At 40.2% G+C, this 13,868-nt stretch overlaps 1 protein-coding gene across 2 annotated transcripts in view; it reads right to left on the bottom strand.

Annotated features, from left to right (window-relative positions):
- The window catches only part of SMC4 (structural maintenance of chromosomes 4), a 55,772-nt gene that overhangs the window by 16,968 nt on the left and 24,936 nt on the right, over positions 1-13,868 (bottom strand). For both annotated transcript variants that reach the window (XM_063442600.1, XM_063442601.1), the window contains 6 exons: positions 11,681-11,866; positions 6,756-6,917; positions 6,447-6,672; positions 5,781-5,860; positions 5,550-5,702; positions 4,100-4,226 (listed from right to left, as the gene is read on the bottom strand). In XM_063442600.1, the coding sequence (XP_063298670.1) occupies positions 4,100-4,226; positions 5,550-5,702; positions 5,781-5,860; positions 6,447-6,672; positions 6,756-6,917; positions 11,681-11,866 (934 nt within the window). The remainder of the gene's footprint in view (positions 1-4,099; positions 4,227-5,549; positions 5,703-5,780; positions 5,861-6,446; positions 6,673-6,755; positions 6,918-11,680; positions 11,867-13,868) is intronic.

The raw sequence follows: 13,868 nt of genomic DNA, 5'->3' as shown, positions 1-13,868 counted from the left end.
ACACACACACACACACACTAAATAAATATTCAAAAACATTTAAAGGGACACTCCAGGCACCCAGATCACTTCTGCCCATTGGAATGGTCTGGGTGCCAACTCCCACTACACTTAACCCTGCAAGTGTAATTATTGCAGTTTTTATAAACTGCAATAATTACCTTGCTGGGTTAAAGGGACACTCCAGGCACCCAGACCACTTCGGCTCATTGGAGTGGTCTGGGTGCAAACTCCCACTACACTTAACCCTGCAAGTGTAATTATTGCAGTTTTTTTTTTTAAACTACAATAATTACCTTGCAGGGTTAAGTCCTCCCCTAGTGTCTGTCTGTTAGACAGCCACTAGAGGACACTTCCTGCTTCATAGCACAGGTTTTCTGTGCTAGAGCGTCGCTGGACGTCCTCACGCTGTGTGAGGCCCTCCAGCGTCGCTCTATTCCCCATAGGGAAGCATTGAAATTCATTTTCAATGTTTCCCTATGGGGTGCGCTAATGCGCATGCGCGGCATTGCCGCGCATGCGCATTAGGTCTCCTCGGCCGGCCGACGTAAGCAGAAGGAGGAGCGGCAGGGGAGGAGGAAGCAGCGACGTGGGACCTGTCGCTGACCCTGGTAAGTCACTGAAGGGGTTTTCACCCCTTCAGCAACTGGGGATTGGGAGGGAGAGGGACCCTCCAGTGCCAGGAAAACGGATTGTTTTCCTGGCACTGGAGTTTCCCTTTAACGCCTTCTCTGGTGGCAGATTTTCTGTGCTATAACGTCGCTGGATGTCCTCACGCTATGTGAGGACCTCCAGCGTCGCTAAAATCCCCATAGGAAAGCATTGAAAGCATTTTCAATGCTTTCCTATGGGGAGGTCTAATAGGCGTGTGCGGCATTAGGTCTCCCCCGCCTGCTGATATGGTGACGGGGAGGAGCGTGGGCGGACCAAGAAGCAGCCCCGAGGGACGTAGTCTCTGCCTCTGGTTTTGACCCCTTCAGCAACCGGGGAGGGGAGGTGTGAGGGAGAGGGGAACTGCAGTGCCAGGAAAACGGATTGTTTTCTTGGCACTGGATAGACCCTTTAACATACTGATGCCTCAATTAATGTAATTTTATTGGTATCTATTTTTATTTTTAAATTTATACACGAGTCAATACATTTTTCCATTTTTTGTGTGGTAAAATTAGGTGCCTCGGCTTATGCTAGAGTATATACGGTATACATTTTCTAGGACAGGAGTGTCAAACTCAAATTCATCGGGGGCCGCATCAGCAGTTTGGTCACCCTCAAAGGGCCGGTTGTATCTGTAGGACGACAGACAGGACAGACACACGCAGACAGAGACATACACACACACACACACACAGACAGAGACATACACACACACACAGACAGAGACATACACACACACACACACACACAGAGACAGACAGACAGACACACAGACACACAGACAGACACACACACACAGGTTCAGGAGGGTGGCTTACCTGGGATCCAGAGTGCTGCCTGAGGTAGTTGGGAGTTGGAGGAGCTGGTCCTGTCCAGCCCCCCTCCTCTCTGCCCTCTACTGTCTTCTTGGGAGGATTTCCTCCCAGGCTGACGTGAGGGGGCCGGCGGTAGCTCCGCCCCTGCTGGGCGCCAGCCGCGCTGTGTGCTACAGAGGGAGCAGGGATATGACGTGTTCATATCCCCGCCCCCTCCACACAGTCCGCGGCACTGCAGCTTGGCGCTCGGCCACGCTACAAGAAGTGACCGTCAGGAGAGGAGAGCTGTGCGCTTCCCTCCTGCCGGTCACCCGGACATTTGCGCCCCCGGGCCGGTGCGCCCTAAGGCGGCCGCCTGAGCCGCCTTATGGACGCGCCGGCCCTGGGTGAAGGCTGGCGGCGGCTACACGGGCCACATGACGAGGTCTGGCGGGCCGGATTCGGCCCGCGGGCCTTGTGTTTGACACCCGTGTTCTAGGAACAAGCATATCAAATCAAATGGGTTATTATACTAGACATTAAAGTGACTTAGCAAAAATAAACTCATCTGATCTTTTTCTCTATAGCTTCCTGAATATTTGATTTTCCTGAGCACTCTAATTTTCATTACATACAAGAAGAGACTACTTTTCCTACTGTATAACAGTCAGATTGACAAAACATGACAATGGATGTTATTAAAGCAAGTTTCAGTTACCAATCAAATTTACCCACAATCCAAAGTAATAAGAAACAAATCTCTCAGTTTAGGAGCCAGCTTTTAAAACTAGCGGAGTATAATTTATGAGAAATACACAATACTTAAACTGACACTATAGTTAACAGAACCACTACAAGCTTAATGTAGTTCTGGTGCCTATGACCTGTCCCTGTGGCCTTTTTAATGTAAACGCTGCCTTTTCAGAGAAAAGGCAGCATTTACATTGCGGTCTAGAAACACTTCTAGTGACAGTCACTCAGACGCCAACTAGAGAGTCAGGGCAGCGTCTCCACGCTCTGCGTGGACGTGCTGAATGTTACCCATAGAGAACATGTGCAATATCCTCCCAATGCTTTCCTATAGCAAAGCACTGGTTTAGCTGAGATCTTAAAGATTGATTATATCAGACATGAAGGCAGTACAAGCTGTGGAAAACTGTCACGAGTGGGAAAGAAGGGGAGTAAAAACACCTCTTGAGACCGGAGGGGTGCAGGTTCCTAAGCAGACACACAAAGACACCCACCTACAGCCCGCGACAAACACCCTGAAATAGACACACAAATTGACATTTTCCAGTTATAATCCACACAGCCTCCCTGCCTTTGGGAGAAGGGAGTGGGGACTGGGGTCCAGTGTGGGCTGTTCGCTCATCCTACGTGCGAGGGAGCAGTAATTTACATGCTGCTCCCTGTAGTGATGCCAGGGCTGGCATTACGTTGTATTCAGGCACCCAACATCACTATACAGCACGAGGGAGCCTCAGGAAGATTACTGCTCCTTTGTGTGCTGCCCCAGCCTGCCGCCTCCAAGCAACCCAGGACGGCTGCCTCCACGATCCCAGAGTCATCCGTCCGGCTCCACTGATCCACCATTCTGCCTTTAGAATTCAAATCCCAGTTGGCCGGGCAAAATTTCTAATTGCCATGGTGACCTGGGATTTGTTGAGCCCTGATATAATGTACTTAGCATCATGGGAAACCCCAACTTGAAGCAGCTGTAGTGCTAAGGTAGCCTTTTTACCAGCTATTTTAAAAGCCTGAGTTGCAGATCGTTACATTCTCAGGAGATTGGAGATTACACATAAGATTTGTGAGCCTAATAGTATTGTATAAACAGAAAATACCTGCTTCTTAAAAAGGGACATGCATCACTTGACAATTATTTTTTTAAAGCAAACACTTTTAACCACTTATGGACCACATGACTGTCTACACTGTCATGAAGTGCATAGCTTTAATGCCCAGTGACGGCATAGAGGCCATCATGCAGTAAAAGTACCAACAGGGGTTAGATCCCTGCTGGTACCAAGGAACCCAGAATTAGTGGCCCTAAACTGCAATCAATGATTCATATCCCCACAGTTACAATGCTATGGGCAGGACAAAACAAATGAATTGCTTTTCTTAAATGGACACTATAGGCACACAAACCACTTCAGCTCAATTTAAGTGGTCTAGGTGCAACGTTTCTGTCCCCTGTAGTTCTGCAATGTAAATGGTTGCAGTTTTAGAGAAACCGCAATAATTACATTGCAGGACCAAGACTGCCTCTAGTGGCTGTCAGTAAACAGTTAGAGGCATCTCCTGCTTGCTAAGAGTCTTTTAGTTGCCCGACGCTGGACATCCTCATGCAGAACATGAGGACATCAAGCGTCTGTAAAATCCCTATAGTAAAGCATTGCTTTTCTATGGGGAGGGCCTAATAAGTTTCCATCACAGAAATGGCAGGAATTTTGAAAGAGCATCTTTATTAAGAATTTTTATAATGCATTACATTGAGCATCATTCATTATATAGTATCCATTTAAAAAAGCTGTAGTTATAAAACATATCTGCACTTAAGTTATGTAACGTGCAATAAGCAAACAGATAAACATTTTTTTTTTTTTTTTTAAAGATTCTAATTTGTACATATAAAAATAGTAGCATACCTTTTCTAAAGCTTTCCAGGTTTTTTTCCATTTGTTTTTGTTGGTTTTTATCCGGTACAGTAGCAGCGACATTAGCTTCTAGCCCTTTCAACTGGGTTTTCAAGTGTACTTCTTGCTCAGAGAGACTCTAAAAAAAAAGTTACAAAGAAGGAAGTTACAAAGAATAGAGTAATACATTTATCTGATCTGTTACCCTACTTCAAATTGATTCATACTTATTGATATGAAATGAGTTGTAAAAATTAAGTACTCAGCTATCCATTTTGTGTCATGGTATTTTAAAGACTTGAAACCCTTTCTACAAACAATATCACAAGTCAAAATCATTCATCAAGTCAGGAACAAATAACTTAAAAAGAACCTGTCATGACATACAAATGTTTGCAGTTTACTAACCATCTATCTTGACTCATGTTATACAATTAAAGGCACCTATAGGGTCACGAATACAAAATGTGTGTTCCTGATCCTGTAGTGTTAAAAAAACAGTTAAGGCTCTTTGCCCCTCCCTAAATTGTTAGGAAGAGTTCAGCTTCTCCATGTAGAGTGTGGAGATGCTGAACGTTGATGCTGATGTTTTTCTCATAGGGACACTAGTCACCTGAACAACTAGAGCTTAATGTAGTTCTGGTAATTATATTTAGTCTCCGCAGAATTATTACTGTAAACACTTCTTTTAGAGAAAAGGCAGTACTTGCATTGCTACCTAGGGACACCTTCAGTGGCAGTCAGACGGCCACAAAAAGGTGCTTTGTGGGTCAGCGTCTCCATGCTCTAAACTTTCCCCATAGCGATGCATTGAGTCAATACCTCTTTATGAGGAGATGCCGATTTGCCAGCGAGATTTGCAGCACATGCCCAATAGCCTGCCAATGCTTTCCTATGGGAAAGCATTTGATTGGCTGAGATCAATGATTATGAAATCAGCCAAGGATGCGGATCAGGGGACAAAGGAAGCCAGGGGTTTTTACACTACAGGGTCAGGAATATACGTTTGTATTTCTGACCCTATAGTGTTCCTATAATACCATTAAAGCTCATATTTTAATTTAATTCCATTATCCCTGTCTCCTCACGTTTTCAATGGGACTTGCCTCTCTCCTGCCTTCCCCTTTTTAAGAAGCACAGACTTTTTACCCCAAAGCTTTATGGTATGTAAATAAAGCTGTTCTAGCTCTCCACTCTCAGATTCTCCAAAACTCCTGCAATAAATCATTCATGTTCTTTATCTCCATGCTGCTTCACTCACACAGAGCCTGCCATTTCTCCCCCTTGCAAGCATTGCTTTCCTTTAGGCTGAAAGCAAGCAGAACAACCAAAAGAAGTGTTTCCCTGATAACAGACACACAAAGCACAACACTCTTATCTGTGCGGATTGGCAATGACTGAATGGGGGAGACATATTTATCATGATAGGAACTCTTAAAGACTACTAGCATGGTTTATGTACCTGCAGGCTGGCTGTATATTTCTCAAAAGTATTTTTCATCTCTCTTGTTGCTTGGCGAAGTTTGGTTAGCTCCTCTTCCAGCTGTACTTTGCGTTCTTGTATTGCAGCGGCTTTATTGGAGTCAGAATTAAGTTTGGATTCCATTTTTTGTAACTACAAAAGAAAAGAAAACCACCAAAATGAAATGTGTTGCACTACAAACATCTGGTTCTGGTGACAATCAATACCAACCTGTTCATCTGATATTTCAACCATAACAGATGATCCCATTCTGCCTTTCATAACTCTTCCCCCACCACCTGTCATAGTACCTGGAAGCAGAATTAAAAGGAATCATTAAATATAAACATGTTTGCAGGTTTGACTTAAAAAGTATTACAAGGATATGGCGCCTAAATCAAGTCATTTGGCTGTGTTTCTGGAATCATATTAGCCATTGCATAATGGTTATATATACACACACATGCACTAAAAACATTAAACTTTACTGTAATACTTTTCTGTTTGTTATAGGATTAAACATGGACACAAGCGTGTTTATTCACTTAAGCTAAATTACAGTGGCTAAAAGCTTTAGCAACTGGATATGTGCTTTACACATAATGTTTTATTGTTAGGCATTTTCCGGACTTTCCATTAGAAGCCTATAACCCTTCCCCTTTCAGTTCTTATATGGTGATGCTCTTTTTCTTCTAAAATTGCAAAATATGAACAAAATGTGTACAAAACAAGAAAGCTGGAATGTCTGCAATTGAATTTCTTAAAATGTGTCGGAATAGCCAAACTGTCTTTTCAATTCTCAATTAGCAGCACTTTATTCAGTAAGCTGTGAAGTATTTGAGGCTAGTTTCCTCCACAACGCAATCGAGCAAACATTTAAAAATAAATGGGTATTACCAGACTGCTCAATAATTTGTCCTTGCAAAGTTACAACTCTCCATCTTTTATTCTTCTGAAAAGCAACTCTAGTTGCATGGTCCAGATTATCAGCAACTAATGTATCCCGTAACGCAAAGTAGAATGCTGGTCTAATTTGTTCATCTTTTAGTTTCACCATATCAAACAAGCGTGGAATATTTTCAGGGGTCTGAATCTTGTCCATTCCTTTTCCCCAGACCTTCATCTGATTAAGAAAATAAAGCATATAGATCACCAGAATGGAAAAGAAAAAATATACATACATACACAAAAACAACACATCAATACCTTATCTAATCCAATGAATGTTGCTACACCAACATTTTGCTTTTTCAAAAAATTTACACATTCTTGAGCTGTATCGATTGTATCAACAACAATATTATCCAGGGCACCACAGGATGATGAAATAGCCACGTCATACTTCTCATCAATAGCTCCAAGGTCACCCTAAAAGAGAAAAAAGGTATTATTTCAAACTAAGGCACTGTGTGATTAATGCAAATTTGAACAGCCTTTAACAGTATATTTCCTGTTGAAAACAGAAGATGAAGACGGAGCTAAAATCTGCAGATCTGGATGGACAACCGGGTTGCAAATTAGGTTGTCTTACCATAATGTTTATTAGGCATGTAAGTTGTCTAGGTGCTTTAAAAATCTCTGAACAGAATATACAGTGTTTAAAGGGACACAAATCCAATAGGTTTTAAAAGAGACTGTTCTCATTCAGCAAGTAGAAAAAGCAGGTAAAATCTGATTGTTTTTCATATTTACCTGCTTCTTTTGCATTTCATGTTCCAAGCCACTCCTAGGAGGGACACTGATCTTGCTAATGGGTTTCCTATACCTAGGTATCATGTAAAGTAATATTGCACATGCAATGATTTGGTGCCTTGATCATGCTTGACCCAAACTGGGATACCCATTCAATTTACTGGGGTGCTAAGATTTTAGGAGTAAACTACGAATTGTAGGAGTAATCCGGTCTAAAGATGCATTTTTAAAAAAAAATGCGTTTGCAGCCCTGAAAGACTGGAATGGTTCGTTTACCATAAATCTCTTGAAGTTAGATCCTTAATTTATGTATCATGTCACATAATGCTGTGATTGGCTTGTTTTCTGTAGCCTTGTAATGACATTGTATCTTTCCATTTGGTCTTAAGAGTAGAACAAAATAATCTGGTGTGTCATAATGGTCTAAAAAGAGTCTAATCAAGTGTAAACATAGCCTGGTCTTGACACGGTGTCTGAAGTTAGAATATATTTGTTAAAGTCTATAACACCAACAGGCTAGAAGACATCTTGTGTGCAGATTTTCTATCCTGTAGGATTCATGTGGACTAAAATGGACCTGGATTTAATTGGTCTAATAAGAAACTGAATGTCCCAGAAAGAATATGAAATAAGAACAGCAGTCTCCAACACCAATCTGGAGTTTCTCCTTTTTCAGGATAAATGCAAATTGCTGGTATAGGAAGCAAGGGGTAGCACCTTACAGTGTTTCTCACATTGATTAAACATGTTGGCATTTCTTTTTACTCACTCTCTCTCTATAGGAGTCAGAATAAATACAAATTTATTTTAAGACACCCTGGATCCTCCTGCTTTTAATTCACCATACCCTGGACACCAGTTTCCTAGGTGGGGAACAAACCGACTAAGCTGTTTGGATTGAGCAAAACCCCATTTTGCTCCACACTTGTAAGTGATTATCCTACTTGTACCAAGAGACATTACAGTGTGCACTATATTTCTGTTTTATCGAGATATATAAAATAGAGATATAGAGATATATAAAATAGAGATATAGAGATATATAAAATAGAGATATAGAGATATATAAAATAGAGATATAGAGATATATAAAATAGAGATATAGAGATATATAAAATAGAGATATAGAGATATATAAAATAGAGATATAGAGATATATAAAATAGAGATAAAAAAAAAAAAAAAAAAAAAAAACTTTTACAAACTAATAAAATCTGTCAACATTGAAGTTGCTGTTTAGTAGATAGGAGAGTGCGCTGGATCTTGTGTATTTATTGTATAATATGGCCCCCAGCAGCACCCCATTTAAGCATGTTTAGGTGAGTGCAACCATCCCCCCATGGTTTTATATATATATATATATATATATACCCATCCACACTATGCAGAGAGGACTGTCACTCACCAGCATCTCCCAGAGTGGGTATTATACCACTCCATGCTAAATTGTTGGAGTCAACATACAGGTATCCATACCACGTGAGTGCATTTGCATTTCACCTTTTATGCAGATATAATACACTAGATTAGTGAGATAGAGATATAGACACACACCTATTGTCCTCCCCCTGGCCCCCACCCCTGAGTGGCAGCTAATAATAATAATAATAATAATAATAATAATAAAGGGGAGGGGTAGAACCTATTGTCCTCACTAGCAGGTGGGGGCCCTAAATTATAATGGGGAGGGGGGTGAGGACAATAGATCCCCCTTATTGTTTAGGGCCCCCACCCGCCACTCATGGGTGAGGGCAAGGACAATAGGTTCTCCCCCTTATTATAATTTAGGGTCCCCATCCGCCACTCAGGGTTGGGTGCAATATGTCACCCGTTCAGTGTAATAGGCCCCCACTGGCGCGGGAGGGGGGGACACTAGGGTTTGTGTTTTTTGTTACAGTGAGCAACCATCGGCTGCTCACGGTTTACTAGACATACCCCTACTTGCAGTATAGAGAGCAAGGGGAAATTTTACTAATACCACGTAATCTTCACTTAGTATTAGTAAATTTAGGTCTTTCAGCCTTTTGGTAGATCGCTCTCTGATACTGTGTGAATTAGGGAGCAAGATGCAGCCGCGGCACGAATAGGATCAGAATTTTTCATATGAATGAAATTCCGATACGAACAAAGTCCCGAAATGCACTCTAACATGAATGAACAAACTGTTCTCATTCTGTTATGATGAAATTCTGTAGCTTCGCTGGCGTTCTGTCTAAGTGACAACGTTCGGGAATACCGACAGGAAGCATCGCAAGATCATGGATCAAAGGTGAGAATTGTGGGGGGAAAAATTTCACCACCGAAAACTAAGTACACTTTGCTCCTCCGCTGGTCAAGCGTAGGAAAACTCCATAAGACAAAGTAGTCACAGTGGCCATCCAAGGAGTGGCCACCTGGAGGTGTCCCTAGGGGTAATGTAAACACTGCCTATTCTCTGAAGGGAACCATTATACTCACCAGAACAACTACATTAAGCTGTAGTTCTGGTGACTATAGTGTCCCTTTAAACAATATACTAACCCAGGAGTGGGGAACCTTCGGCTCTCCAGATGTTTTGGACTTCACCTCCCATGATGCTTTGCCAGCAATATGTGTGTAAGAGCATTATGGGGGATGTAGTCCACAACATCTGGAGAGCCGAAGGTTGCCTATCCCTGTACTAACCAGCTGTTATCTTGAAGGGAAGTCAGTCTCCCTGACATACATTACAATTTAGGAGATTATGTTGAAATCCAATGTTATACATGATGTCGAATCGACAATACTCCTGGTACCTTTAATGGAGCACTACCTCACTATCGTGAATTGGAATATATTTTTCAGTGCCATCTTATGTGTTGCAACCCCTTGACTTTTTGGAATTCCAATACGGATACACCCTCCATTACAGACTATATACATCCTATTAAGGAGATTTACACCCTCAATCTACTATGATGTCCATCTTGAACATTGCCTTTATCATTATATGATGCGGTCCTGGTACAACCGTCCGGGTGTGTACATCCATGGTTGGCGGTTCATACTTTATTGACAAGCCACACTTGACACATTGTCCATATCCACACCCCTTTAGCTATACACCTCACAAGAAGGACGAACAGGTGAATTGACACTTGCGAGCAGACCCTCCTCAGATGTAACCACACATCTTGGGGCATCCTTAATAATATCAAACTGAATTTGGATAAGTGGACAGATTTTTCCTCAGACTGACAACCATTAGGGAATCACTCTCTCCTCCTGGCTGCAATTGGATATCACCATTGGGTGTTCCTTGAGACGAACCACTTTACAGCCAGACTTGGTTAGCCCTTGGACAAAGGTACAGCAGCACAAACTCAGTGTCTCTTACTACCTCGCACTCAATTTGACACTTTATTGCACACCAATCACTGCTCACATTAAAATTCCTTTTTGCACTCTGTATCCTGTCTAGCTAGATTTCAGGTGGGAGAGGCAGATATAGTAGGCTGACTAATGACTTTCACTTACAACTGAGGTTTTCTTTTCTATTTTCTTAGTTTTAATTACGTACCTCTAGATGGTCAGTGTTGTGATGCATTACATGCTGACTATATTGAAGGATGGCAATAGGGGCGCTGTAGTACTCTTATTACCCTTAGATACGAATTTACAAATAGTGATCCTTGCACTTAATTATATTTTTTGGCATACATTTGAATACTAAATATAAGGTTTAGCCAGTAGAGGAGAGTATCTATTGTCAGTCAGCTAATTTACTCCCTTTCTTAATGTATTATCGCCATTAAGAGCAGATTTCCTGAAATATGTTTTACATGTCCAAATGTGAACATTGCATAATTTATACATCATTACTTCTGGAAGTACATTTATTTCACTTTTTAGTTACATTGTACATATTTATAACATTTTTGTACATATTTCAAGTAGAGATACATTTATTACCAGGTTGAACTATCCTGTTTTCACAGGACTGATCTTTATTTTTGATTACTTCATACAAGGGTCAAGTCTTAGTAGCCCTGGTCCCCCTGAAACATTGCTAAAAGTTTCGGACTCATTTGGAGCTCATTATTAGCAGGGAAGGCTTTTCCTACAAAACAGATATGGACTGGACATGTGTAATCTTAAGTTAAGCAGATGCCAAAACAGAGCGTAGCTCCTGTGAATTTATATACAGTACAGTTAACAATATAGTGAGCCACAGTAAAGCAGATAGGATAATTGCTACTGCATTTTAAACTCATAAGACCAGTCACCAAAGACTAGCGTTTCATCCTAAAGATGCAGTGAGATTCACTAAGCATTGTACAGACCACCTTAAAACATTATGTAACTTTTCTGCAGATTTTTTTCTTTTTTAATGCATTATCTATATAATGCATTAAGTGATTTTAATTGTTTTACCCGTAAAAAAAGGGACTTTCACATTCTAAAGTATTTTTAAACCTTACCAATCTTCCATAAATACCAGGAATTTTTCCAGATTTCTTCTGTTGAATCAGAGCATCAAGAACCTTTCCCCTGCTTTGGTTGGCAGATAAAGAACTCTTTGCTTCTTCTACCTTCTGCCGCAGCTCTCGAACTTGGCTCTTTATATTATTTTCTTCATGCACTAACGATTCATATTCACTTTCTTTCTATATAATAAAAAGAGGAATCATTGCTTGGTTAAACACAGTTTAGTAAAAAGGCTAAGTAAGTTTTAAAAAAGGTTTATTTTAGTATTCCTTCCCTCGAACAGCAAAAATATTAAAAGGACACTCTGGGAACCATACATTCATCTCAAAAACGCTATGGCACAAGGTCCTAGGTGTCGTCTTACCTAAAGGAGTTACACACGAAATTCAAACAAGGATTTTTCCTGCTTATGTTTTATAGTTACAGGGTAGCCTGGTATGCGTTGTTTTCTTCCTTTTCTCCTCTTAGCTTTCTTGAACATGCAATGTGTTCATTGCCTAAATATGATACACTGATATTATATGTAGTTTGGGGAAGAATTTTTTTTCCCTAGGATTTCTTCAATATGTTGTATTATTGTATGTTTTATCTAAACAATGGTGTTTAAATATATTTTGTTATACTTTTTATGATGTTACATGTGGTATAAGATTTTGGCCTAATTGTCCAGATCGGATTTACGATTTGATTGTATGGTCCTAGTTACATAGCTGAAAAGAGACTTGCGACCATCAAGTTCAGCCTTCCTCACATATATGTTTTTGCGGTTGATCCAAAGGGCAAAAAAACTAGTCTGAAGCGCTTCCAATTTTGCAACAAACCAGGGGGGAAAAAAAAATCCTGCTTGACCCCAAAATAGCAGTCAAATGTCTCCTTGGATCCAGCAGCTATTACCCCACTAACTAGAAATTATAGCCCGGTATGTTATGTTTTTGCAAGTATTTATCCAATTGCAGTTTAAACATCTGTATAGACTGATAAAACCACCTCTTCTGGCAGAGAATTCCATATCCTTAATGCTCTTACTGAAAAAAAAACTAAAAAAATAAAAAAAAAAAAAATAACTTTGCCTTAGATTAAATCTCCTTTCTTTCAGCCTAAATGCGTGAGCTCGTGTCCTACTTGTAGCCCTGTTTATGAATAGATTTCCAGTTAATGGTTTGTACTGTCCCCGAATATATTTGTATTATGTTATATCCCCTCTGAGGTGTCGTTTTTACAAATTAAAGAGGTTTAAATTTAACCTTTCTTCGTAACTAAAATGCTACATTCCTTGTATCAGTTTTGTAGCTCGTCTCTGCACTTTTTCTAGTGCCATGATATCCTTCTTTAGAACATGTGCCCAAAATTGCAGTATATTCAAGGTGTGGTCTTACCAGTGATTTATAAAGAGGAGGGAGAGAGAAAGAGAGAGAGAGTGTGAGTGCACACACACACACTTATTTACAGTATACTGATTTATTGGTAACAATTGGAAATGCCTAATTGTCATTTCACCATGTAGATGATATAAGCCCAATTTTGTAGCAGACCAATTTGTTACCTTTTAGCAACTGTGTATGCACTTATGAGCACAGCGGTTACGAAGTATATTATTTGCTTTTTAAAGGTTTTGTTTTAAAATTATATTACAGTTGTGTATGAATAACTTCTATTTACTTTAATTACATTTTTGTGCTGTGTACATTTGAGTTTTACACAATAAACTTCATATTTAACATGGAACCGATTATATAGAGCTTCTACGAAGTTGTTCTGATTTTGTGGTCAATGTAATAGTTAAATTATGCAAAGTAGTTTAATTTTTTTTTTTTTTTAACAATCCAATATGGTTGCTGAACCATGTAACCAACTGACAAACTAAAAAAAAAAAAAAAAAAAATATCGGAATCTGGTTCACATGACTGCACAGCCATGTGTAAATATCCAGGACAATTAATGCTACAGAAGCAGATAATCGTAATGAAAATTATTCAGCAAAATCAAGATGCTTGCCAGGCTATGTGATATATGACATGTGTTGCAAAAAAATATAGTGCACAGGTCTCTACCGTTGTGCCACGTTTTAAGAGTTTTTGATCAACAGTTTGGCTTTTATAGGCATTGGAATAATAGAATCGTAAGAGGGAACAGTCATTTCTCAGGATTTGTAATTTAAGCCTTACTTTTCCCCCTATAGCA

Source organism: Pelobates fuscus, chromosome 2 (assembly GCF_036172605.1).
Source record: "Pelobates fuscus isolate aPelFus1 chromosome 2, aPelFus1.pri, whole genome shotgun sequence".
Classification (NCBI taxonomy): domain Eukaryota; kingdom Metazoa; phylum Chordata; class Amphibia; order Anura; family Pelobatidae; genus Pelobates; species Pelobates fuscus.
Note: the sequence above shows the minus strand (reverse complement) of the source record. Positions and strands in the feature narration are given on the sequence as shown.